General features: G+C 47.7%; 1 protein-coding gene and 1 long non-coding RNA gene across 3 annotated transcripts in view; one reads left to right on the forward strand and one right to left on the reverse strand.

The window, feature by feature from the left end:
- The window catches only part of LOC106782347 (uncharacterized), a 95,540-nt gene extending 92,874 nt beyond the window's left edge, over window positions 1-2,666 (reverse strand). Inside the window, exon 1 of the long non-coding RNA XR_011430160.1 lies at window positions 2,650-2,666. This is a non-coding gene — a long non-coding RNA (uncharacterized lncRNA). The remainder of the gene's footprint in view (window positions 1-2,649) is intronic.
- Window positions 1,172-27,629, forward strand: GDNF (glial cell derived neurotrophic factor). 2 transcript variants are annotated; one of them, XM_005604305.4, is made up of 3 exons: window positions 1,172-1,782; window positions 6,498-6,674; window positions 24,486-27,629. In XM_005604305.4, the coding sequence occupies exons 2-3, from the start codon at window positions 6,524-6,526 to the stop codon at window positions 24,968-24,970; spliced, it is 636 nt and encodes a 211-aa protein (XP_005604362.1). In that variant the 5' UTR covers window positions 1,172-1,782; window positions 6,498-6,523; the 3' UTR covers window positions 24,971-27,629. The 2 variants fall into 2 exon arrangements, with proteins under 2 accessions (XP_005604362.1, XP_001497230.3); XM_001497180.7 differs by having other exon boundaries at window positions 6,498-6,596.
- The last annotated feature ends 286 nt before the right edge of the window (window positions 27,630-27,915 follow it).

Consider the following 27,915-nt stretch of genomic DNA (forward strand, 5'->3'; position numbering starts at 1 on the left):
TCTGAATTCAGGTCCAGTGGCTTCCGGAAAGCAAGTTTCTGCTTAGCAAAGACATACCTTGTTTAATACATTATTTTAAAGGTAGAGCTAATTTCATGCCCTGTGTTAATGAAATGTATTAATGGGTAGAGTCATGTGCAGGGTGTGTAAGGACTTGCCCTCCTCATGTCCTCTACAAAAGAAGGCTCTGGCTGTTTCTGGTGGTAAGCTAACCAACAAGAGGAATGCCTAAAAGGTCTCACAGAGCTCAGGAATAGGACCTGGGTCCCTGCTCCCTGGAAACTCAGCACCCAAGGGAAGGCTTGGTTAGGTTTCCCATCTGCATTTTGCAAAATCTGGATAAAAGCGGGTTTAAGGCCAATCCCCCGTGACCTGTTCCTGATAAAGTGATCTTACTGTTCTGGAATCGGGATTTTGAATGTATGTGCCTACCCCATGTCTGGTGTTATATTACAACAGCATGAAAATGGAGCCTAGGACTGAGGAGCCGGCCAGCCTCAGAAGCCTTCTTCATTGCCTGCCATGTAATACATGATATGCAAAGCCTCTGACTTCAGCCAGCAGATATTCGGAGACCGTGCTGGCCCTAGCATGGGGACTAAACTAATGTGTGTTTAGGTCAGAAAGCGAATCAGAAAAGCCACTGGAGGGCACGTCACGGAGTGAGAGACCTATAAATTCATCCCCCCTCTCAGCGTCCCCTGGCAAACCCTCGGTTTCCCTCCCTGGGCCGCTCCACATCTCTCCTTCGTAGTGCTAGGAGAACTCCGGCAAGCAGGTCCTCTCCTCCACTGCCTTCTACCCTGCAGAAAAGCGAGAGAGCTAGACACCCGAGGAGGAAAGAGAGCCTTCGACAGGCACGAGGAAAGCCCAGTGTAGCCCTCCACCCGACAGAGCGCCCGCCCTCAGAGCGCGGGGCGCGGAGGCCAAGCCCGGGCGCCGCGGTCAAGTTCGGATTGCCCTCCTCGGTTGGTCCGCGACGAGTTCCGCACATTCCTCCGGATCTACCCAGCGAGGAGGAGGCGCGAGCCCTGCAGCGTCTCCACGCACTGAGCGCTCTCCCTGCACCCCGGGGAGGGGCGCCTCGCGTCACCCACTCGTACCCGAGCCCCCGCCTCGGGAGCTCGGGCGCCGCCTCGCTGCTCTCGTTTCCCTCCTCCACCGCCGCCTCCCGACCCCTCCCCTCCCGGGGCCCCGCGCCTCCCCTCCCCCACCCCGGCCCCCCGGCCCGGGCTCTCAAGGACCAGCCTGCGCTCCTGGCGCCCTCATGTCTTCACGGGACTCCCCGCGCCGGTTGACGTGGTGTCTCGTTCGGATTTCCAGGCAAGACCTCAGCTCCGGTGGCAGCATCAGCCCGGCCCGTCTTGTGCTCCCAGGCGCTGCGCCCCGAGAAGGCGCAGAGCGCGGCCGCCGCCGCTGAGCCGCCCGCCGCGCCCCGGGCCCGCGCAGCCCCAGCCAAGAGCGCGGCGCGCGCAGCCGTGTCACCCCCCACCCAAGACAGCGGCGGCTGCTCGGACCTCGGCTTCTGGGGGTGCTGGGGGCCGGCAGGGGAGCTGTCGGCATCCCTCGCCCTTCTCGCCGCGGCGGCGGCGGCGGGAGCCTTGGCCGCCGCCTCCTGCGCGCCCTCGCTGCCCCGAGCAGCCCCAGGATTGCGAACTCTTGCCCCTGACCTGTTGGGCGGGGCTCCGCGCTGCTGCCCTCGGCCTGGATGGGTCTCCTGGCTGGGACTCGGGGCTCCTGGAGTTAATGTCCAACTGGGGGTCTGCGGAGACCGGATCCGAGGTAAGTGGGGGAGCGGGCCGGGATGGAGGGAGCGGGTGGCGCCGGCTGGCGCGGCGGGCTGTGGGGCGCTGGAGACAGAGGGGGCGCGGCTGGACCCCAAAGCAGGCGATGAGATTGGAAAGAGGAAAGACTAGAGGGACCCGAGGCGCTGGGAGGACAGACGAGATAGAGAAGTTGAACGGGAGAGAGTCTGGCCTTGCGGAGGGGCAGGTTGTCTTTGCACGTGGGCAAAGATCTCTGGTGCCCCTGATGCCTCTGGACCCTGGAATGTCCAAGAAGGGCATTTCCCTCCCCGACTCAGCGGGGCGCTCTTCTGTCAACTCCCGGGACGGTGCCGGGCTAGGTCATCTTTGAACCATCGCGACCAGAGAGTGTCCTCTCTGGACGTGCAGCTGCAGAGGTATCATTGCCGTGCCAGGAGTGTAACTTACTATTAAGCTTGTTTTGATCTGTTCTGAGGGAAAACGCAGGCCCCAGGAGGGACTGCTGCAAAGGTGCTGAGAACCTAAAAATAGAGGGCTCACCTCGTCAGGGCGCGGTCTTGCAAAGCTACATTCCTCGCCCTTTTTGGAACCCAGTTGCTTGCACCTTCCTAATGCCCACAACCCCGATTAACCATCCCGGTCGAGGTTAGGAGAGGGGGACTCGGGTCTCCGCCTTGAACAGACTCTTGAAACTCCTCAAGAAGAAGACCTTGGATGGCCCAGGTCTTCGCTAGGCCATCGAAGTGATTATTTCAGTGACCTCTTTTCTCCCACTCTGTGTCACCTCCCCAATAATACCCCACCACCACTACCTTGCACCACCTCAGGGCTGATTTCGCCGTGGTTTGGTTTCCAGCCCCACCCGTTGAAAACCAACACTTACCGGGGCGGGGAACGGACTTTCGCCGGAACCCCCCATCCTCCTGGCGCCTCTCTAGGTTCGACTGTGGCGAACCCGCGGGCAGAGCCTACTTGCGCGCCCCAGGGAGGTGGAGGGGCTGCCCAACCCTGTGCTCCCAACATTTTTGCTCATTGGCGGGGACAAACAAAACTTTTGCCGCCCCTGCGGCGGGTATGTTAGAGGGCACTCTAATCTTCCTCAGTATTTTGAATATACACTTAAATATTCCACGGAAGAGATGCTTCTTCCAACCTCACGCGCGCACCTCTTCCCGCAAAGCCCTCAAAGTGGGAGCCGCTGGCCTTCCACCCGGCCTGGACAAGGTCTCGCCCTCACTGTTTCGCCACGCCTTCGCTTTGGCGGGGTAGAGGGACAGTGCCGCCTTTTCAACAAGTGTCAGGTGTCCGGGGAGCCCTCGGCGTCCCCAGCCCACTATCGCAAGGAGTTCCGGTGCCCCAGGACTTGGAACCCGGCCTTGGGCCCTTTAACAGCCAGACCCCTCCCCAGACCGTCTGCAGAAAGCGTCAGTCAATCTCCTTCCCTCCCCCGGTCTTGGGCCCAACAATTAGGGGGAGAATAAGTCCTCTGTCAGTTAGGACCCGGAACGGCTAAAATAAATATGTCTTTCAGCAACTTCTGTCCTTAACCCAAAAGAAAACCCCGAGTTGCAGCATGCCCCCCGCCCCACCTCTCTTTTCTCTCCCTGAAATCTGGATCTTTACGGCAAAGCCCAAACAAACCTCCCATCCTGCCAGACACAAGAAGGTGCGGGGGCACTGGCGGCGGGAGCGCTCACCCGCGGTGAAGCTGTCATGGTGACGCGGGAAATCGGGGGAGGGGGAAGTTCTAAAAGCAGGTTACCGAGTTACCAGCTCAGGTGAGGTGGGTGGAGAAAAACTAGGAAGGGAGAATGGAGGGGTAGGAGCCTGAAAAGCGGGGATGCTGGTGAGGACATCCAGAAGTTCCGGGGGTAATTTGGATTTGGGGAGGATTGTAGGGGAATGCTTGCTCACCGGTTTTACAGTTCTTAAAATGACAACGCAGCCTCCGGGCCGCGTGGGCGCTAGAGGACTCCGGCGGTTTCTGGTGCCCCCTGGTGCTGGGAACCCAGAAGCGCCCGGCTGCAAGCGGCTGCGTGTACCGGCATTTCGGCGTCCTTTCCGCCCCGGGCTTGGGGACCACCAGGTGCTGGCGCTCGCGACGCGCCCCTTTTGCCATGCCTGGGCTGTTGGTCCCGGACGCAGAGGGGGACCAGTTTGTGGGGTTCAGGAACCGTTGCGGGGGAGCCTGGCGGAGCTGACTTGGGAAAAAGGGCTTGATTACCGCACGTGGCAGTGCGTTCAGCAATTTGCGCGAGTAGCAAAAGCGGATGGTTGCAACAGAAACACATCGGGCAGCTGTGCTTTGAGAGAGCGATAAAGAGACAACAGGGAAGCCACCGGGTGTGTGTGAGGTGGGGTGGGGCGCCCACATGGGCTTGGGGGGAAACGTCCTGGTAGACCACTGTGTATGCTCAGCCCCCAGACTCCCTCCTCTTCTTGCACCCGGCAAATACCGGGAACTAGAGACGCTCCGGCTGGATCCGGCCCCGGCGGTGCTCAGAGGGAAGAATGCGCCCCCCCGCCCCTCTCCCGGGGGAGGTGGGAGGGCTCTTTCGGGGCCTGAGCCGCACCCGGCCGAGGGCGGGAACAGGAGCTGGGAGCCTCCTCTGACGAAGCGGGGAGTTTTCCACTGTTTCCTCTTTTGCCAGCTTCGCCACACTTCTAATTGAGGATCTCCACGTCCAATTTAAAAAGCCCTCCGTCGGCCAAGCAGAAAACAAAAAAAAGAAAAACCCTCTTAATGTGGAAGGGAAATCTAGTGCCTCTGTCGCTTACTGCTGGCGGGCACCGCGATTTGGAGTGGCGCCTTAACCCCGCGCCTCCCTGCTTCTCGGCGCCGCCAGCCATTTCGCACACACAGGAGAGCTGACGCTGGGGCGAGGGGCGGGAGGCCTCGCGCTCCCCCAGACCTCTCTCCCAAAGCGCCTCGCTGCGCTGTTTATGCGCGCCTTGGGTGCAGTGTTTCCTGAGCCGGTGCGTCCATGCCCAGAGCCTTTGCTTTTTCTCGGGTTTGTAAACCAGCCAGCGCAGCATGAGGCGCCCGGAGCTGCAGGTTGCTCGAGTTCCTAGTCCCTACAGACTCCCCGAGCCCAACAGCTGCCTAGCGAACAAACAGATGCCCAAGGGATGGAAAATGCATTCGTCTCCGCAGCGGCGGGAGGTGGCGGCCGAGTTAAACTCTTCCCCGGGTGGTCTGCACGGGAACCCGGGCGGGAGTTCTGGGTGGAGACGGGGGCGGGAGGGGGCGGCTGGTGGAAGGGAGGCAGGCAAACCTGGGAACTAACGGAGAGGAAAGGTGCCGAGGTTTTTGCATTTATCTGTAAACCGTCTGACTCCCTCCCGTGGAAAAAGATCAAGGAGATTAACCTAAGAATCCGTTATATTTGGAGAAGAGGGGATAATCAACTGCATGAATTCTCCTGTAAACTGCAACACTGGCATTGGGAAGGCACTGGGTAACCCCGCAGTCCCGGAGGTGCCCGGGTCCCCTCCCCACCTCCTAATTGGGTGGGACTTGGCCCTGAGTTGACGGTAGCTTTTTCTCGCCCGCCTCTGTCTGCGTGGCCCTCCTTTCTAGAGGTGTGAGGACTGAGAAGCCAAACGGAGCCCCCTCGCTGGGAAGAGCTGAGCCCCCACTCCGCGCCCTTTCGTGGTCTAGGCCTTCTGGTGGCCCTGCGCCTCCGCAGCATCCAGGACTGAGTACAGGCGTCCAGGAATGACCGTGACTCCGCCGCGGGGAGCTCGAGACTTCTCTGGGAGGGGAAGGGATTTAGGGCAAGAATCTGCCAAAACTGCAAAAATAAAATAAAATAAAAAGAGTGTGTTCCGGCATACCACGAAGGATGAAAATTTTCAAGACAGTTGCAATCCCTACCTGACAGCAATACTAAAGTATTTGTTGAGCGCTTACTTTATGCTCCTCTAGGCCTTTTCATACATTATTTCACGTTCATGACCTTAAGAGGTGGAAGTAGTATTTTAAACCGAGTTGACGTGGGAAGTTTAGTAACAACGCAGATATTCCTTTACAGGCCCTAAATCTCCAAGTCCCTACTAACTTCTTGTTCCGGCGACAATATACTTATTTAAGTGGGAGGAATGAAGCGCAGGTGGGGTGAGTGGTGCCACTGAGCCGTCCCCGCCTAGCTGAGAGCAGGATCGGGACCCCGGGCTGAGGGTGCACTTGATTTTATTCCTAAAATGAAAGGCTGGTTGCTTGCTTTCGTCGAGGGCTGGTTCCCGGGATCTACGGGAGCTGCCTGGCGGAGTAGGAAAGCCTCTGGCTGGGGCGGGAGACTCAGGGTGAGGGCTGCCCCGTCGCCCCCCCAAGAGATGAGGGAGCGTTGCGCGCCAGTACTGGTGTCATCGTGTTGGCCAGGTGTCCTGGTGTCGTTGTATTGGTACTGGCGGGGGCAGCAGCCCTGCTGGAAAATCTGACCCCTGGGATCAGGTGGCGGAAGGGAAGGGCTTCCTTGTAGGTTGGACGCGGATAGCAAGCCGCGCCCGGGGCGCACCCGGGAGGGGGAGCGAGCAGGGGACTTGGAAAGAGGGCGGGGGATGCCCAGGGAACCTCTGGGCTTCAGCCGTCCCGGAGGAGGGCGGTGACGACTTTGGAGAGGGGCACAGGGACCCGCGGGGATGCTGCGCCCAAGGGCAGCGCGGCGGCCCTCGGCGTCCAGGCGTAAAGTGCATTCTGCGGTTCTCTCCCCCGCCCGCCCGCCCGCGCAGGTGCCGCCGCCGGACGGGACTCTAAGATGAAGTTATGGGATGTCGTGGCTGTCTGCCTGGTGCTGCTCCACACCGCGTCCGCCTTCCCGCTGCCCGCCGGTAAGAGGCCTCCCGAGGCGCCCGCCGAAGACCGCTCCCTCGGCCGCCGCCGCGCGCCCTTCGCGCTGAGCAGTGACTGTAAGAACCGTTCCCTCCCCGCGGGGGGGCCGCCGACGGACCCCTACGCACCCCCACCCGCTGCCCGCACGCACTCCAAGGCAGCCCGGATGGCACTCTGGTCTCGCCGACCCGGGGGCAGAGCTGCGCTGGCGCTGAAGCCCCCTCCCGGTGCCAGTGCCCTAGCTGCCGGCTGCTGCCCAAAGCCCAGCAGAGAGAGTATCAGATTTTTATGCTGTCTGTTTAGCATTCCGGTGAACGGGTCTTTTCCCCACCACTACCACCACCACAGGAAAACACACAGTTGTCCCTTTTTCTCCGCTTCCCCATCACCTATACACATATATATGCATCACATTTTTCTTTCTTCCAAAGCCCTGTATCTGTTTGGGTGTGTCTGGCGGTGCTGAATCCTGGAAACAATTGTATTTTCATGCTAAACTGCCCTTGCAAGGGAAAGGCCAAGGTTTCACAAAACGAAGCCAGAGTCAGAGAAAACACAGAAGGGCCTCTATTTCCAAAACAAGCGTCTGGGCAGTGTCAAATCTGTTCAGAAAAGTTCCGGTTCTAGAAAGACTTAACGGTAAATAGTGCTCGCTGGGACTGGGGAAGAGGTCTGTAGTTCACTCCATGCATGACCATGTTAACTCTTAAGAAAAGACCAGGTTATTCATAGTAGAAAATAAATATGTGATTTATCTCTCAAAAATTAACATGTTTAGATATCAAGTTTATTAGGCCATGTCAACTGTGATTTGATATAATTTACCCTCCATCTTCAGAAGTTTATCTGTTGCATAAAGCCAGGTGTGCTATATTACAAGTTAGAGGTTATGGAGGAGGTATGTGGACAACAAAGATAGCAGTAGAAAATTTGACACAATCCCAAAATAAAGCAATGTGAGCTGTATCCAGGATGTCACCCTGGCTACTCCCCTCTCCCATTACCCCTCTAGCTATTTTGCACTTGAAACATACTGTGGTCATATGCATAGGAGAAGCGGCCCCACAAATCAGCTGTATACTCAGAGTACCCCAAACCCTGTCTCCTTGGGTTAAAAACAGCCCAGGAAATGTGATGGGCTTATTTTATGCTTAATTACAACAATAAAAGCATCTTCTTCCAGAAGTCCTGAAAGAGAAAAAGTTCATTTTTTTCCTAAAGGCAAATTAAGACTTCAGGAGTGACTTAGGGTTAGAAAGAGAACATGGTTGATCCTTTGAAATTAAAGTAACTGTTCCAAGTTGCTGTCAATTAGTTGTATAAACCTATTTTTAAAGGCTTTGGTTTCAACCATGAATTTCCATCTTAGTGTATATAAATGTTTTTCCAAGAGAAACTTAAATTTAAAATGCTGCTCTGCACCGTAGTCTTCAGGACAGTACCCATGAGAGCTAAGTGGTTTTTCATTCATTCACACAGCCTAGGCCAGAGGAACAGAACACAGCAGTAGACAATAATTCTCTAACCAGGACGTTCAGGAGAGAAAAATGACTGTGCCTGATTAATTCATAGAGATTTAATTAGCATATTAGGATTCTGTCTACCTATGCTTACTTAATGTAGGCCCTTGGTTCTGGCTCTGCTTTCAACTGTGACTTTGGACAAGTTGCTTACTTTAGAACTCCATGAACAGTTTACAACCGTACAGTAAAGGGAGGCTTTTTCACTCCAAAATGCCAATGGCTATGAGATTTGCCCCCTGGCCTTCATGCTACTGCCCTAACCGTCCTTTGGGAAGAAACTTGTAAGAAGAGACCTCTGCTCACTGGAATCACCTAGGGGACTTTAATGAATACTGATACTGGGCCTCACTCTAAGAGACTCTGATTTAATTGATTTGGGGTGTGGCCTGGGCATCTGCATATTTAGATGGTCCCCTGGTAAATCTAATGTGCAGTCAGGGTCGAATCACTATGACTTGATAATACCCTAAGAAAATCTGTGCCTCATATAAGGTTCGGCAAGTCACAAAGCAAGCAAAGTAGCATTAATCTTACTGACTGTGAGGGAGGGGACATGTTGTGGGGGAAGGGAGATTACTTCCCCTTTCTGAAACTGATGTGAAGTCATCACTGGACAAGATTCTGGCTTCTCTATTTACAACTGAACCAGCAGAACACACCCAATTCTATTTTATCTGTGGGAAGACCCAATAGATCCTAGAGGAAACCTGAAAGAGAAGTGTTCCCAAAGAGAAACCGAGCTGCATTCTAAGCCAAATTGACTTCTTTCCAGGTACGTTCAATTCGGTAGCAAGCTGTCAGTGCAGGGAAGGCAGAATAATGACAGTGTGCAGACTTTGAGCACTCAGCCAGTGTCAACACACCCCTGTCGCAGTGCTGACATTTATATCCTGCACTGTACGCCGTGCAACTGGTTAAGACTTACGTAGAAAAACATTAAGTCACTTGCTTCATTTGAAAATAGAAAGTACCGTAAATACTGGTCTCTCTTCTTTTCAAATATTTGTAACCTAGTGATTGAGCAAAGACTTTTTCGTGCCACTTTAACAGTCATTCTCTGCTGTTCAAAGGGGGCTGGACTGCACCCCATCCACACACGCTCCCTTGAGGTTGCATGTGTTCTCCTGGTTCCAATGTAAATGAAACAGCCAGAATTCTATTCTGAGCATGATGAAGAGGGTGAACCTACCAAACAGAATTCATCACTGGCTCACTTGCTTGCCTAGAGGTTGGCTGTAAAGTAAATGGGCTGTGGCTGCCTCCTTTAGCAACTTTGAACTTGTCTGAACTCAAGGGCTTGTGATTTTCTTATTAGGGTGTTCAAGGCTTTTCCCTTTAGCTATCTTTGTTCTCTTTTGCTTTGTGCCAGCGTCATCTCCAAAGGGCGATTAGAGCAGACATGAGGAATCTAGAAGGTGAAACTTGCAGATGTCATAGAAAGGAATCCTCTTATGGTCCTCAGCCCACAAGAGGTAAAGCAGCTTCAGGAAGCAAGTCTGCTGAACCTAGGACCAGAGTTCCCCAAACCACTGAAACGCAGAGCGTTCAGTTTTGCTACCTAGGGAAAGACACTTTTTGTGAGAGGAAGGTCTCAGCTAATGACTAAAACTGTGTTGCACGAGGTTGTCTAAACTTATCCAAGTTTAGTCGATCGTAGTCATATGTCAGATCTCAGCTGTGTGTGACAGCTCTAAATGTGTTTCACAAGTAAAAGCATAAGGTACATGTGGTTTTAAACATTTGTGATCTAAAAACGTCTATTCATTCAACAAATAGTTAATGTGTGCCTATATGTGCCAGGCACTGTCCTAGGTGCTAGAGAATCCTTGGTGCACATAATAGACAAAAGCCCGTGCGCTCAGGAAATATACAATGTGTGGTCATTCCGTAGCATTGAAAACTAAAACTACACATGAAGAACCTTGGTCTTGGAAGGTGGGCTTTTTGTGTGACCAGAAGCCAACTGGAAAAAACATTGAGCGTTGTTAAATTGTAATTAAGGTAATGTACAATTTATTGTAATACAATGGGATTATATTCCACCAGTTTGGCAGCAAGTCACAATATTTCCTATAGAACAATATTATAAATCAAGCTATCAAGTTCCCAGCCTAGCCCACAAAAATCTATGTGAACCATGATATAACTGAAGTACGAATCACAGTCTTATTGACTAGAGTGTCTTCCCAAGGTGCCAGGTCCCATAATCTGCAGAAGGAGGGCATAGAGCAAGAAATCAGGAGTTTCGGCAAGCAAGAGTTCGAGTTCACACATTCAGATCAGACTATGGTTTGGATCCCAGCCTTGCCACTTAACCAGCTGTTGCTTAACATCTCTTAAACCTCAGTTTCCTCCTCTGTAAAATAAGGATAGTATTAAACCTACCTCATGGGGTTGCTGGGAGAGTTAAATGAGATAATGCCTGTAAAGCCCATGCCCCATAAATAGGTATTATAGCTGTTACTTGGCACCCTCCTACTTCCAACAGCCCCTCCCCAACGCACCCAAGGAATACCTTTTCTCCTGCCACAGCCTTTCACTCCTGCTTCTGCCAAGACAAGAGGTTGCTCTAAATGGTGGAATTTCAAGCACCATAACATAGTACGGAGACTGAAAGAAGTACAGGGGAGACTATTTTGGGCTCTGTGGTCAGTCAGTTGGTCAGCACATAGGCAGGCCAGGCTTGCCTGGGATTCTGCCCCTGGGTGGGCTCCCCCTGGCTCTTCCCAGGTTTCACGGCTCCTTCCCTTCCCCATTGTCTGAGCCCACATAGTTCCTATGGAATTTTTCCCACCAGATTCCCGTGGACATGTTAGGGAGACCCTCTTCCACCATAGGGAGAAGGGAGCCAGGGCAGGCAACTCCTTCCTTCTCTGTAAGTGTTAAGGGGGCTATGAGTTAGAAACTACCTGTGTTGAGATAGAGGGTTTCTGTTTTAATTGATTCCAGCTGGATGTTTAAGATGTTTCATAAACCTAGTAAAAAACTTTTAATAAACTTTAGTAAACTTTCAGCCCATTGTTATCCAGCTAAGGAAGCTTCTAGTGCAACAGGCTGGTTAAATGTTAAGCTCTCAAATCTAATGTTATAGGACATAGAATTCAGAAAAAATGAGCACCACTCACCTGTTGCTTCTTATCGCTTTAGAAACTGTATGAATGAGCAATACTATAATAAAATGACTACCTAAGCTGAGAAGGGGCTCTGCCATTTGGAACAGGACTCCTGGAATCAAGAAACTGCATGTCAGACCCTTTTATGGGGCACTGATTTCTCACTTGAGATCTTAGAACAACATCTCACTCTGGCCCCAGTCCAGAGACCTAAATCAAACTGTTGCTCTTTAGAGAAATCTATTGCAGGCTTAATTTGAATTGGCCAGCCTTAGGACCTTAGGTTGATCCAATAGCCTAAGAATTATGCTCAAAAGCTTCTACTTTTGCTGTTATAAAAATAAAAGCTCTCTGGCATTTTCCTCTCCTAACATCCCATTCATCTTTGTTCATTTGGCCCTTAATGGTCCATAGCACCTTCACTCAATTAAAACACTTATTCTTTAATCACTGCAGTTCGATCATGAAGCAGGTATTAAATATCTTTCATGCACTAGGTGCTGTGTGGCATCAAAAAGGCAAAATTGTGAACTTAAATAGCTTATGACCCAGTTATAAACTATAGATAGGCAGATGGGTGTGTGGCTTGTCAGTCAGACGGATAGATATGTCTGCCGAGGGGTTTACATTAGCTGTGGTCATGGTAAGAATTCCTAGCAATGAGGTCACTGGGATTTGAGATCATAGCAGGAAAGGATTCAGGGAAGAGGGAGGATTTGAGCTGGTACTTCAAAGATGGGTATTAGGAAGGGAAGGAAAAAGAAAAAAGGCACATTCCAGACTAGGGAGATGCATGGGCAAATTTGTGATCCTGACATGGGGAAGGGGCAGATGGTGGATACAAGGAGGAAGCCAGACCAGTCGCCAAGTGCTGAGAACAGGTGGCGGGAAGTGGTGTGAAATTTAGGATATCTCCGTAGGTGATACCCAGATTATGAAATGCTGTAAAATCCAGGACAAGAAGGTGTTTGCTGTCTTTTTAATGGCAATGGGGCGCCACTGGAGCAGCTTGAGTGAGTGGGATCTTGCTGCAAACCCATCTTGCTGCAAAAGTTACTCCAGTACCCAGGCTGCTCGTGAGTGGGGTCTGTAGCATAGGCATATTTGTCATTTTGAAGTATCGTGTCCTTATTTTTAAAAAGCTTCTCGGCATAGCCACAATAGAGTCAACCTATTAATCCTCAAGTAAGTGAAGAGCTACAAATAAAAACTTAATATTAAAGTTAGTGTCATAGTACCTCTTAGTGATCCACGTGGTTAACTCAGTTTTTAACAAATAGGTTTTATATTTTGTCCTAAAATTGAGTAAGTTTGAGCTTTGCTGGACAAAGTGAGGTATTGGTATCCCCATTTTACAGATGAAGAAATGAGACCTAGAGAATTGCTCAAGGTCGAAAATCTATTAAGTAGTAAAACCAGAATTCAAACCTCAGATTTCTGGTCTCGAAGCCAATATTTTTTGGCTTAACACAGACTGTGCTCCCATATTAGTAGATTAAGAAAACACAAACATTGACTTGCTAAAAATACATTCATAACCCTGAAACACAGACTTCCAGGAAAATCAAGGGAGCAAGCTAATAGAAAGAAGCAGGGAATTTAAATTTCCTTTAGGCCATTTTTTTGATTTCCATTTGGACAGCAGTGGGCCTAGGCTCATATTATTAACAGCTACTTCAAAGCCCAGATCAGAATGTTTTAAGGAGAGAAACATGAATTTCTCTGTGGACTCCTATAGTATTGATGCTTTTTGCAGTATGGGAAAGCTCCCTAAATTTGGGGGACAAAGCGAGGTCTCCTTGAATGCTTGATAGGTTGACAGCACTTGGGAGGTACTTCTTCTCAGAATCCACCCCCTCTACCCAGGGAAAGAGGGCATTCACACCGAAAACCAAGGGTGACTGCACAAGTGTCAGAGGCACGGCCACAGAGGGACTAGGAGTGAGTTTGCATAGCCAGAGCTTGGGTCACTATTGGGAGTCAACTGGTTAGCCCAGTAGAGACAATACCCACTTTTGCAGGACTTTAAAAAGATAACAGAGGTGGAAAGGCATGGGTTTAAAAGTCTTCAACCTTTTTCCTTGCAAACCTGCAAAAAGAATGTTGAAAAACTATTATACACTTCTCAGGTGACATCTAAAATTTTTTATCACAAGTTTAATGGTTGTACTGGATGTGATTTCCCGCCCATTCAGGAATATGTGCTTCTAATATATTTTTGGCAAAACCTTGGAGCTGCAAATTTAGCTTATTCAATTCATGGAAAACTATCAAACTAATCAGCTGAAATAAATTGACTTTTTGGTCAGAAAAGATCTGACTTCATTTTCACTTCAAATACACTGGTTAATATACTTCTGTGACAACCATCACACTTCTGGATCCTAATTATAAGATGAATAGATAGATGAGTGGCTGAACAGGCAGATAAAGCGCTGAGCCTTGCCATGAGGGCCTGGCCAGAATGAAATGTGGAACCGCCCACTTCAGTATTTCTTCATTTATTCATGTGGGACTTTCCCTCAGTAAGTGTTCATAGTATAATGAATGCTCATGTACCCTTCACCAAGATTGACCTCTTGTTAGCATTTTGCTTCATTTTTTTTCTGAACCATTTGAGAATTAGTTGCCAACATAACGTTAAATAGTTCAGCACATACCTTCTAAGAACAAAGACATTATCTTTTTTTTTTTTTAAGATTGGCACCTGAGCTAACAACTGGTGCCAATCCTGTTTTTTTTTTTTCCTGCCTTTTCTCCCCAAATCCCCCCAGTACATAGTTGTATATTTTAATTGTGGGTCCTTCTAGTTGTGGCATATCAGTCGCTGCCTCAGCGTGGCCTGACGAGTGGTGCCATGTCCATGCCCAGGATCCAAACCGGTGAAACCCTGGGCCACCGAAACAAAGCACGCAAAATTAACCACTCGGCCACAGGCCGGCCCTGGACATTATCTTATATAACCACAACTCAGTTATCAGGCTCAGGAAATTCAACATTGATACAATAATGTTATCCAATGGATCGTCCATATTCACATTTCCCCAATTGTGGCTATAATGTCCTTTATAGAGTTTTCATCAGTTGAGGATCACAAGTTGCATTTGATTATCCTGTCTCTTTATTCTCCTTTAATTTGGAATAGCTCCCAAGACTTTTTTCCCCATGACATTGACATTTTTGAGAAGTCCAGGCTGCCTCGCTTGCTGTTTTGCACACTGCCTTTCAATTTGGATTTGTGTGATTGTTTCCATGTGATTAGATTCGGGCAAACATCCTCAGAATACTAAGTTCATGCTGATGGGTCCTCACATCAGGGGCCACCCATAGCACTTTGTCCCATGGAGCCATACATGCCTGAGTTGTCCTTACATAGTGTCTATAGTTGTTTATCCTCTAGACAGTGCCTCACAGTAAAAAGATGAGATGGACAAGAAGTACACTCTCTCAGGAAGGAGGAAGGGTGACTGTAAAAGGGGACATGGGAAAAGAGATCTGGCCGCAGGACAGACCAGTTTTAGGATCGAGTACATGTGGAAGCTGAGGATCTGGAAATTGATTCTCTTAAAACTACCCACAGGCATTGTAGAACGTCTTGATGTGCCGGGAGGGACATGTGTCTCAGTTTGATGACACTGACCCATACCACACTGGACACAAAAGTATCGTTCTTGGGCTGTGGACTAAGTTGATGTTTGTGTGGTTAATTTTCAGGCATTTCTAGGAACACAGAAGAGGCAGTACAAACTCCCCAGATAAGCCTGCTCCTTCTGCCCACAGACCGTAGACCACCAGGTCAGGGGCTGCAGGCCCTCTCCTCTATGGAACACACTAGACTAACAAGGGACCAATGTCTGCATCTCCCTTGGGGTAATCTCACTTTGTCTAGAGCCAGTAGAGTTAATCTTCACACTGCTGCCCCCTATGTAGACATCGCTGAAGAAATATCGCAGACGTGACAAGCATAAGGACGTACTTCAGGCATCATTTGTTAAATGCTTTCCAGCACTGAGCTGGAAACTGTTCTTCCATTGTAGTGAAGGTGTGACTGTCCCCATTTTAAGGGGAAATTGGGACTCCACGTGGTTAAGCAGCTTAGCCAGACTCTGGACCCAGGGCAGCCTGAGCCCAACACTCACTCTCATCCCCACTCTGCAAGATCACTTCCTGCCAGCCCAAGACACACCTGCATCAGTCTCCTGACGATGACGGAAAGTCAGTGAAGAGAAAAGTCCGGCTTTGGGGTTTTGTAACTGCAGTCATTTTTGAATGATTCTTAGAGCTGATTACACGAAGAGTCTGACATTCCAATGAATTTATTCACTGGGAATAGAAAGTCCCTCCTCACATCTGACCACAGGAATCTATGAAACAGGCTCAAGTGATAAAGAACACTTTCCTTTCGTCCCCTTTATTTTCCTTTCATCTTCTCTTAGTTCCCCCCACTCTTGCCCAAGTCCCTCAGGTCCTCCATGTTCCTTTTACCTACTGCTCCGGTGGCCCTCTGGGAAGGGCTGAGGGAAGTGCAATGCAGACTCCCTGGGGAGTTTGGGGCCTCCCAGGCTGGGAGCAGGGCTTTGTGGGCAGAAGGAAGCAAAGGAACCTCTGATAACGCCACAAGAAATTATTTTCCCAAGCGGTTTTTTGGACACTTAATTTTATTGGGTAATGTTCTCGCTCTTCCCTGTTAAGTTTTTAATAAGGGCAGTAGCAGAGGTTATGATGCGCATACATTAGCCTGCAGAGTTTACTGCTGATCGTGGAGTGCTTTTAGCCCACACCAGGTGTTCATGGATTAGCTAACAAATGGACACCCTGTTGTGTGTTTTCCTGACTTAAAAGCAGGAGAAGGGACATTTTCCCCCAGGGGAGGCATGCTGTATTACTGTAAAGTTATTAACATAAATATAATAAAAGTATGGACCACATAGGTGGAAATCAGAGCAGGGCAATCAGAATCTGAATAGCAAAATGACTAAACCGTCCGTCTCTCCGTGACTGAGGCTTTTTGGCTATTTGTGTTCATGGAATAATTGCCATTACACTTATGACAAGTTTTCTCAGTTAAGTTGTAGGATAAAAATTCAAGATACAATATAACTAATAAGCATGCACTACATTGGTCAAAGTGGGTGGAGATGGTAAATACAATGGCATTTTGGTGGCCAAAGTATCTTTTAAAAGTATACCCAAGTCTCCTTTTTCTATATTCCGAAATGGTTTTTATTCTGGTTGGTCCTTTTCTTCTGCTTTGAGAGGATCCAGAAATGTTTTTTAAAACAACAAAACACTGGTGTTTTTACAATGCAAATACTTTTCAAATAAACCCATGTCATGCCTTATTGTCAGCAAACCACTGGTCATGGAGAGAATGCACTGGTAGCTCTGGCAGTGCTCACAATGACTTAGTAAACTGCCTCATCTGGTGATCGTTCTTAGGGAAATAGATGCCATGGACCCCTCTTGAAGTTAACCCAAGAGTGCCTTAAGACCAGGATGGTATCTCTAATGCTAGATGAATACATTATCCAATAGGAAGGCAAGGATGGTCGTTACGTAATGTGAGATACGTCAGCATGCCAGTGCTTCAAGACCTATGGACTTCTTTTTTAAATAGTTCAAATAAGTGACAAAATTAACACTTTTAAATAGCAGCAGAAGACAAAACTTTGTAGAATTTTTCAGAGAACTGGAACACTCTTATGGACCTACACGACACATTTCAGAGATCAGTGAAGGTCAGATAAGAACAAGGGTCAATGGTTTCCAAGATAAGCTGTGGAGCTCTCACGAGCCATTGGGTCGCAGTTGCAGTGGGTGATTCTAGCCCTGGAGTCCTAAGTTGGGTATGACCTAAACATGCTTGAAGCAGCAGAAACAGAAATGAATAAAATAGAGATTTTAGGAAAATGGCAAGTTTAGTGTTTGACTTTTGGTTGATAGAGATTGAAGGATTATAATATCATGTTGGCTTAGTATGTCCTCTCAGAGGTCACTACTCCATCTCCACCTTTCAGATGGAGACTGAGGTGTCAGGATGCCTCCGTGGGTGTTTTCAGACTCAAATACAGGCCTTTTATGCACATCTTTTTACCTCTCCTAAAATAGGGCACAGGAAGATGACTTGATGAATCGAGAGAACTTGGTGATTATTTCAAATGTAACCACGATGTTGACCCAAGAGGTAAACTGAAAAGGTTGAGAACTACTAGAACCTAAAATGCCTCCTGTGGGGTTTCCTAGGGCCCCTGATGATGGTGGCCAAGCAGAATGCTGCTCGGGCATCAGCTGGAGGTGGTCCTCTCCCTGACAGAGGTGACAAAAAACCTATGTCTGGCAGCACTTTCCCATCAAGCCATAGACTGTCCGAATCTTAGGGTTTTAGCCCTGGGGAGGGCCCCAGAGAAGGTCTGGTTGACCTTAGAAGGGTTAAGTGACACGTCCAAGGTCACGAGGCTGGTCAGGGACTGACCTCAGACTGGAATCCCAAGCTCTGTCCTCTCCAGCTCTGCAGCGAGAGCCTCGTCGTTTGGTGCCAGAGTGAGTTTGAGGAGCTTCCGGAGACGGGGCCTCTCTGTCTGAATCTGCCGCCGTCCTTGGCTGCCGCTTTTCCGGTTTTAACTGGGAAATCGCCAGATCGGCCTTAGAGTGATATGCAAGAACCAGGACGTGGGAGAGAGATCCTGAAAGGCATGGCTTTTCTCTTTTGGGAGACTATTTGCTATATTCTGTGGCCCATGGCAGGCTGATTTTAGAATCTACTTAACGTACCTCAGTTCATACCGAATTTTCCAATAGAAAGTAAATATACTCGCTTCCTGTCCTGAATTTGGTAAATGTGTTCCTGTGAAATCAGGATATCTTACACTTCATCCAGAGTAAATTGCCACATGTTTCGAGACTTGAAAAGCTGCGTGGCAATAGAATTTGTACGTAAAAACAAATAAGCGGCAGGGGCACTAGAACAAGTTTGAGCTTTGAAACCAAACCGAGTCCACATTTCCGAACCAGGTAGCCCTGGGCAAATACATATCTTCTCTGAGCCTCAGTTTCCTGACCTGTAAAGTGGAGATAATATGTGATCCCTACTTGCAGGAATGATGTTGGTTTTAAAGTTAGTGTGTGAAAGTAGCCATCTATCGTCCCCTTTATATTGGCAATATTTTTAAGTGCAAAGACGCTGTTATCTAAAACACAGAGTGATGAAATTTTGTAATGTGAGGAATTTTAAAGGTAAGACTCAACCATGTAGTTCTTATGATATTTCAATGTTAGTGAAAGAAAATCATGTTCGTACCTTATTGAAAAGTGAAAATAACTTATTCTAAAGAATGGAGTTAGTTGGGAATTTTCTTGAGAGGTTATATCAGTCTTAGGCTGACCTTTTCTTTTCATATAAACAGGCGTGTGTGTGTGTACATACATATATGTATGTGTATGTGTGTGGGTGCATGTATAGAGAGAGAGAGAGAACTTCCATTTTTTATATACTTGGTCTGAGGAGCCATTTGTACTTTACCTGGGGTACAGGTAGGCAAAGAATATCAGATTAAATGTCCCCACTCCCGGGGGGGTTCCCACCTGCCTCCTGTCTGGGACAGCCTTTCAGGGAGGGTTCTACATGCGAGGACGGGCTGCTCAGCACCTCAGCAGCCCCAGGCACAGCATCCTATGGCCTCACACCCGGCGTCTACCCACCCCAGACCCAGGCACTACCTGGAGCGGGGGCACCCGGGCATTGGTTCCAGACACACCTCTCACCTGTCTGGCCTTGGCTTAGGCAGTAGCTCACCCTTATGGACCTCAGCGTGTTAACCCTTGCCCTTCTGGTACACAGAAGCTGAATGCTTTACAGTGAAGCACAGACGCTGGTCCTTCCCAGAGCAAGAAACACCTGGACCTTCTCTCCAGGGCTTCTGCATCCCTGAGGCTGGCTCTGGCCTAGAAGCCAGCTCCTCTAAGGGAGGGCCCCTGTAGGTACTAGGGTCAGGCCCCCTCTTTGCTGGGACCCTCAGAGCCTCGAGACCTCCCTCCCTCTGCAGAGCCCGCCTCTCCTCCCGGTAAGAGATAATCTCCTCACCACGTTGTACACAACCTTGAGCTGCCTTCCTCTGGGACCCACGGGTTGACCCCGGGCTGAAGGCCAGCTTAGACCCCCAGACTGGTTGGGATGAAGAAGGGGCAACCTGATATCTGTATAAAATGACCCCTTTGATTAAAATATAGTTAACCTGTACTGTTTTCAAGAGAAATCCAATATTTAGGAGAATACTTTGTCCACTGGAATGGCAGCTTAACCAAGATGATGTTTTGCATTTTGTCCTTTTTAGTTCTGCTGTTACAGGGAGTACTCTGACGCCTCACCATTGTTCCTATAAAACCTCAATTAACTTTACAAAATAGTCAATATCCCAGGCCTTTGTTCCCAAGGTGACGTTACTCCTTTTTTCCCCATAATCGAGGGAGGCAAGGCCTGTTCAGTGAACGGTTTGTTCCCAGTCGTGGCCCAGAACAAGGTTTCGTTTGTTTAAATAACACTGTTTATACAAAGGACACATCAAACTTAAAATATCTTAAATAGAATAATGCCAAAATATTTGGTTGCACGCTGAAGAGTGACTTAAATGCATTTGAGCATTTTGATTTTTCAAAACCTTTAGCTTTTAGATGGATGTGTTTTCCAAGATAAATCCTTCCAGTGGGTCTGGGAAATGAGCAAGTGTTTGACCTGTTTTTTAAAAATGATGCTCCTCTTTTGCAAGTATTTTACTATCAAAGTTCATACGAACGAGGGCTGTTTGCATCGCCGACATTCTGCCAAACCCTTTATAGGATGGAGAAGAAAGTGATATGCCATTAAACCTTCATTTAGGGAGCTAATCCAGACCCAAACCCAAAGTCCTTTCTTTCCCCTCAGCTCGGTGAATTCCTGGAAGATTGAGGCAGTGGGCTCCTTGGTTCGTCACAGGGAGTTTATTTGCCTGGGCCGGGTGGAGGCCTCTGCAGAATTTTTAAACATAGGCTCAGTGAGGTGCATGGCTCCTAATGCCCCCCAAATGCCTAGTGTTGATAAATGGAGGCCTCTCTATGAATGAGCTCAGTCAGCATCCAAAGGCCTGGAATTAGGAATTTAGTTGGAAGAGACAGGCCTATTTGCTTTGTGGTTTGGAAAAGATACTGTTGCCCTTTTCTCATTTCCAAAATTCATATCCATGTAAAACTTTCAGCAGAAATATTTATTTTTTGCGCTATTTTTCAAGAAGGAGAAGAAAGGAAAAAAAACGAAAAAACTTCAGCTCAGTAAGAATTGCCTATGGCCTGAACTTGGGGCTTAAATATTTCCACATTCACAACGAGATATGAGGGAGGTTTTCCCATCAAAAAGAGAAGTCCTCATTAGCTACATCTTTCAGTTTAACACATCGAACGTTTATTGACTGCTTCCCAGTGCCAGGAAGCCTTTTAACTTAGGGTTAATGATCTGTTCGCCACCTCATCGAAAAGCGTGAGTGGTTGGTGCATTCACGCTGCTGCACATATCGCCCTGAAAAGGCCACTGGAATTGAAAATAAGGAAAAAGGGACTAAATAGTCTCATAACGAAGTATAAATATGTCCCAAACATTATTTAGGACTGCTTATGCTAAAAATGTATTCGGTATTTATCTGAAATTCAAATTTAATTATGTGTACTGTATTTTATCTGGCAAGCAATGCCAGTGGACAAAGGCATGCAGTCAACATGTCTTAAAAAGGAGGGAAAATGTTTTTCAGGAACTTTGAAAGTATTGGGCAATAAATAAGACCATTATAAATACTGATTCAAATCATTGTTCTAACTCTAGCAATACAAAATTATATAACTTATGTTATATAAATTAATGAGTCTCTAAACTGGCGTAAGTTGAACTTTTGTAACTCAGATGTTTTCCCATTAGTTTATGTTAAAATTGTAGTAATGTTTCATCCTCATTTCTTATTAATCTTCAGTTGATTCTTAATCGATTTTAACTTCCTATGTTCCCAGGTTCTTAAGTTAATGATCTATTCAGGAATCCTTGAATAGGGCCAGGGACCCCATCATGTGAATCCTTTAGTAAAACAAAGATTCTTTTTTGGAATTTGAAGACTTTTTTTTGTATTTTGATGAATCACCCCTAATATGTCAGTTTTACCAGTTCAGATTTCTACACAAGCATGGTTTTTTGAAACTGTGCACACCTAATTTCCTCTTCTCTTGCTTACTATTGAAAAAAATCACGAATAGCCAAGCAGATTGTTTTTCAAAATAAGTGGTTCATGTCTTTAAATCACAGAGATTTAAAGGTTTTTTTTTAAGAAAGAAAAGAAAACTTCCTAAGGAAGTCCAGTTAGAAAGTGGTTCAGAGGAAATGACAAATTCAGAATACTCTCCCAGCCTTCAGTCCTCCTTGGGAACATGTTGCTCCCAGCGAGCATGAACCCTTTCTGAAGACTGGGGATAAGGCAGGCATTGAGAGCTGAACACTTTAAAGCTGCAGGAAGCTGGCAAGGGAAAGTCAGCTTGAAGATGGTTATTCAACTCTCAGGTAGAAAATGTGCCATTCAGGGCATCGAGGCTGCCCGCGTGATGTAGGCTGTTTATTTTGGATCCTTTCATTTCATAATGGTGCCGCTCTCAGCTAAAGTCCAAGTGTCCCCTTGAAAATTAAGGACTCTTTCTTCCCCCCTCTTCAAGTGACCTACTTCATTCAAAAATCATCGGGGGCCTCCAGGGATCAGATCCTATTTTAGACACTTAGGATCTGTTGGTGAACAAGCAAAGGCCTCTGCCTCCTGGAGTTAACATTCTATCAGAGAAGACAGACAACAAATATCAAACAGAAGAAATAGGTTATCCAGAGTGTTGGAAGATATTAAGTAATATGGTGGGAGGGAAGAGCAGGGCAGGAGGGTCTGGATTCGGGCTTGGGGAGGGACTATATTTTAAACAGGAAGGTCATGGTGGGACTTGGTGGTAGTGACGTTTGAGCACAGGCTTGAAGGGGATGTGAGAGTGAGCCACTGGGTGCTCTGCAGGAACAGCATTCCAGGCAGAGAGGGATCAGCCAGCACGAAGACCCTGAGTCGCTGCTTATGTCTAACCTGTGGTTCTCAACCCATGATGATTTTGCCCCCAGGGGACATTTGCCAATGTCTGGAGACACTTTAGTTTGTCACTGCTGGGATGGGGAGATACTACTGGCATCTCCTGGGTAGAGGCCAGGGATACAACTAAACCTCCCACAACGCAAGGGACAGTGTCCCACAGCAAAGAATGATCCAACCCAAAATGTAGGTAGTGCTGAGGTTGAGAAACCCTGTGTTTGAGGAACAGGAAGGAGGCCAGAGAAGCTGGAGGGGAGGCAATAAGGAGAAGTAGCAGATGAGGTCAGAGGTAACAAAGACTGGGAGAGAGGGGCTTGCCGGGTCAGGTAGGGCCTTAGGCCAATGTAGGCTTTGGCTTTTGCTCCAAGAGAAATGGGGAACCATTGGAGGGTTTGGAGCAGAGGAGAGACATGCACTGCATTAACAGTTTTAAGAGAGCTGCTGGGTGGAAAATAGACTGAAGGAGGGTAAGGCTGGAATGAGGGAGTTTAGGAGCTGTTGTGGTTATCCAGGCGCGAGATGATGGGACTCAGAGCACAGTGGAAGCAGCTTCGTGACTTCTGGGCAGTAGGATCATTCAATGCCAAATTTTAGATATGGGGCAAAAAGGTGTTCTGGGATTCCACGCAATCCCCTCTCTTTTCAATACCAAATAGCATATATTTTATATATATTATATATTATCTCTATATATCGATAGATAGAGAGATAGATATGGTTAAGTCACCTTAGTTGGATTTTGTTTAACACAATGGGATACCTCAACAATCAGTTCATGACAAAACAATTTGACGTGGGTGAGGCACAATGTAATCCTTCTCTGCTTTGATACAGTCTCAACAAAAAACATTCACTCTTGCTAACAACTCTTTTGTAGTATTATTTTTCTAAGCCATGTATAACCCCAAACATACTAAATTACCCGAAAATGCGATGAGGGGAACATAAAAGTTCTAGTACCTAATAAATAGGCATTTGAATTGCTTTCCTCTTTTAAAAATGTATTAAATTGTTCAAATAGTTACTCTTCTCTTACTTGATCAGCCAAAGCAAATGCTGAAACACAGCAGGAAACACCAAGAGATTGCTAATCATGATTCTACCCAAAGGTCTCAAACCTTTTAGAGGCATCACCTCATCATTCCTCCATGTGAGCTCCCTAAAGTGCTCGCCTCTTGTCCTGTTTGCAACCAAAGACAGCGGGGTCAGGCTGCATCTGTCCACAAATAGCATCTCATTCTATTTATTGCTATGATACATTGAAATGCCCTCTTACAGTATTTCCATAACTTTTTAAGTCATGCTGTTCCAAGGAACTGGTAAATTAGTCTCTTTGTTGATGAAAAGTAGGCTATTTTTCCGTCTCTTAATGTTTTTTAAGGAAGTTTTAAAATATAGTTGAGTTTATGAGCTTTTCATTTGTTCTCTCAAAATGGTTCTCATCCCACTCAGCCAAGCAGAGATGTCGAGTGGGGGTCAATTTCAGAGAAGACACTCGGTATTCCAGATGCAAGTAGCAGTGTTGGAAGACTTCCCAATCCGAGATAGGCCTTTGTCACCCTCTAAGACAGGGTTTCTCAAAGTATGGCCCATGGATCACCTACATCAGAATTCCTCCAGGGTTTGTTAAAAATGCAGATTCCTTGGCCCCTCCCCACAGCGCCCCCTAAGGACAGGGCCAGGAATCTGCATTCCAAGGAGCATCCCAGCTTATTCTCATTCACATTGACGTTTGAGAACCACTACTCTAGGTCACGCTATTAGACAAGAAAAATGGCCTTAGAGGATCAGCCTGTTCACAGCAACTCTCTACAGCCTTGTTAAAAACAGCAGATGTTATTCAAGTGAAATATACACTTCTAAGGCTTTGTTTTTTACCAGGCAGTGTGTCACCCACCACGTTAGTCTCCTCTTTCAACTGAATCACTTTCCTTCTGCAAAGTCTTGGAGGGTGCATTTTAGCCTCTGTTCTTGGGGGATTACAGTGATCACTTAGCTGAACTGGCTGATAGTTTCGCTGTGGGTCCAATCGTGGCTGCCTTTAGGAGGCCCTTTGACCCAGAAGACTGCTTGAAATGATCATTGTTGTTGTCTCATGTGACCTTTTCTGTTTTCTTGTTGAACAGCAAATATGCCAGAGGATTATCCTGATCAGTTTGATGATGTCATGGATTTTATTCAAGCCACCATTAAAAGACTGAAAAGGTCACCAGATAAACAAATGGCAGTGCTTCCTAGAAGAGAGCGGAATCGGCAGGCTGCAGCTGCCAACCCGGAGAATTCCAGAAGGAAAGGTCAGCGAGGCCAGAGGGGCAAAAACCGGGGTTGTGTCTTAACCGCGATACATTTAAATGTCACTGACTTGGGTTTGGGCTACGAAACCAAGGAGGAACTGATTTTTAGGTACTGCAGTGGCTCCTGCGAGGCAGCCGAGACAATGTACGACAAAATATTAAAAAACTTATCCAAAAATAGAAGGCTGGTGAGTGACAAAGTAGGGCAGGCATGTTGCAGACCCATCGCCTTCGATGACGACCTGTCATTTTTAGATGATAACTTGGTTTACCATATTCTAAGAAAGCATTCCGCTAAAAGGTGTGGATGTATCTGAGTCCGGCTCCAGAGACCGCTGTGTATTGCATTCCTGCTACAGTGCAAAGAAAGGGACCAAGGTTCCCAGGAAATGTTTGCCCAGAATGGAAGATGAGGACCAAGGAGGCGGAGGAGGAAGAGGAGGAGGAGGAGGAGGAAGGCAGCCGTTATGGGAGCCTGGTAGAGGGAGATCCAGCTACAGAAAACTGGACAGGAGAGAGAGAAAATAGCCGTCTGTATTCTCCCAGACGGCAGCCGATGTCACCCAAAGCTCAGGGCTGGTGTCCCCCGTTGGGTGTTGCCATCATTTCATCTGATACAATCACCGGTCACGGCCCAGTTGCGGATGCGCATGAAACCAAACCCATGAATCTCCTGTGGTTTGTTTTCACATATCTGGAGACACCAGGGAAACGGGAATCCTGGTGTCATTCCTTGCTGTTACATTTTACCGCTGAAAGCAAGAAAGGTTTATTTTTCTGTCACTCAGTGGAGACATACCCGGGAAAGGAGGAAAAAGCAAAAGCAAAGACACAAGAGATAGTAACCTTTGAATTGGAAGGTTGAGGCCTGAGGTTTCGTACAACCAGCCTTTTTGTGAACCATTGGTGATTGGTTTCGAACATGGTGTGTGGGGTGGGAAGAAATTGGCTAGGAACCAAAAAGGCTGTCCTCATGACTAAAACCAAACCTGAAGGTATTTCCTTTGTGTCCTTAGAAACAGGAAACCAGTTGTGGTTTTCGGCAGCATTTTCACAGGAGAGCAGTGGGGAAGGCCCCCAGCTGCACGGGGGCAGGGCAACCCGCCGGGCCTGTCGGTTTACAGAGAGACAGATGTTACATACACCCCAGCTCCGTTTATGCGTGGTCACCAGTGACCAGAGAAGCTACTCGATGCAATGCATCTGTTTCAGATACAGAAATATAGAGAAGCTATTTATTGAGATTTAAGTTATTGTTATTTATTACCGTTCACTAATGAGTTTCTCTTTTTTCTCTTATTTATTAAAGTTTCTTTTCAAAGGTGCCAAAGTATATGTGCTCGCAAAATGCAAAGAAAGGTGACAAAGGACATTTTAATTGAGAACAAGGGTCCATGCTTTTCAAAGTATTAAAAAGTTTTTCACCAGGCAAAAATCACTTACTTTACCTTTTTAAGAAAAGCCCTCGTTCATTTCCCCAATTTCAGCATCTTCCCTATTTTTATTTTTTAAAAAAGAAAAGTGTCAGAAGGAGCATTGGTGACGGGCCCCCTTTTGGGGAGCTGTGTGCAGAGTCCGTTGGCACTCGGCTTTATTTCCTCATTATTCCGTCTCTGAACCCGTCTGCCATGTGCTCCACTTTCTGTCGTATTTAAGCTCTTACTCCCCTCGACATATATCTATCTATGATATGCATAACCAAATATATGAAAGGTTAAATTCCTTTTAGTAGGTAGTCCTGGATTCAATATTGACCTAAAAGCAAAAATCCTGTCAGGCAGCCAGGCTTCTGCCCCCATGGCAGGGACTCTTCCTCCATCCTTCCCCCACCGCCCTTCTGAGAAACATGCTCGTGCCCAGTGCAGCCAAGGAGCGTACTGCCGGCCTTCCAGAAGGGGCTTCTGCCTGGTTGCCATAAAAGCCCCTTGCCTGCGGCCTCAGAGCAACAGTTGCTGCCCTTGTACACCTGACCCCTCCCTTGGAAGAAGGTGACCCAGAATCAGAAAGTGACATGAGGAAGATATTTATGGCTTGGCCATGGCTACCCAAAGCCCCAAGCTCACAGATCACAGTACCTTTATGAGGAAAGCTTTCCAAGGGAAGGGAGCGAAGGATGGGAACCACCATCTCGCACATGCCCCAGATCCTGGATTTTTCTGGCAGCCAATCCATGCGCAATACACTGGGCCTTATGTTAGAGCTTGTCATACATTTTGTAAAAGGCATTTTTATCAAGGAGATCATCTATCACTACCTTAGTGGCTATTAGCCCAAAAATATGACAGATTTAGCAATTTAATGACCTACTGGCCTCTCTCAAACAATCATGTTAATTTTACAAAGTAACCAAGAGGCAGCAGTTACCAGACATCCCTTCTCCCCAGCCCCAAAAGACCCAAGTTCTCCGCCATTCTGCCCCTCTCTGTCCTTTCTGCCCCCCTTGCTCGACTCAGAACTAGAGGGAAAGGGCCTCCCTCTACCCTCTCCAGAGCCGGGGTCTTGCTGAGGAGTAACCTGCTCAGAATAGGGGCAGACCCAGCCGTCTGGTCATTCATGAAGCACAATTTGATGTCGCCCCAGGATCATCTGTCCAACTCAGAGTCCTGGCAGGTGTGGTGGCTGGTGTCCCCAGGTAGTCAACCTAAGTCGGCCCCCAGCTCCCCATGAAGAGTCCCTACCCAAAGGGGCTGTGGGATTCAATGGGTGTTGACAACTTGTTCCCTGCATCGCTACACACCACAAGCAGGTTTCAACTGAAGCAAATCGCTCCACCAAATCCACAAAAGGGTAAAGTTTGTGATTTTTCTTTATCATTGTGATTACCATCTGATCCAGTAAGGAGTGCACTTCTTTGGAAGTTCTGACTTCTCTGATCTGTCTTGGTCGTTTGTGTTATACAACCAAAGTTCTCTACAGACTTTATTTTTGTACAATATCATTTTGTAACTTTTTACAAATAAAAACTCATTTCTATTGCTCTCTGTACTTCTGTACCTCCTCCCGGTGCCCTGGGACCACAGCCAGGCCCTGGGCTAGAAGGCCCTCCCCTTCACCACCACACAGCCCACTGGTTGGTCAGTGGCCTTGTCCATCAACTCTCCACTACCAATCACCACCCAAGTGGGAAAAAATTTGCAAAGTTGTTCTTCATTTACTCATTTGACAAATATTTATGGCGTGCCTACACTACCAGGCACTGTGCAAGGCACCAGGGTTCCAACAGTGGCCAGAACTAAAACTCTGCTCAATCTCATGGAGTCGA

Source organism: Equus caballus, chromosome 21 (assembly GCF_041296265.1).
Source record: "Equus caballus isolate H_3958 breed thoroughbred chromosome 21, TB-T2T, whole genome shotgun sequence".
Lineage (NCBI taxonomy): Eukaryota > Metazoa > Chordata > Mammalia > Perissodactyla > Equidae > Equus > Equus caballus.

Coding starts and splice junctions, on each gene's coding strand:
- GDNF (XM_005604305.4), top strand. CDS start 6,524: ATGAAGTTATGGGATGTCGTGGCTGTCTGCCTGGTGCTGCTCCACACC. Junction 6,675..24,485: donor CTTCGCGCTGAGCAGTGACT/GTAAGAACCGTT, acceptor CTTGTTGAACAG/CAAATATGCCAGAGGATTAT.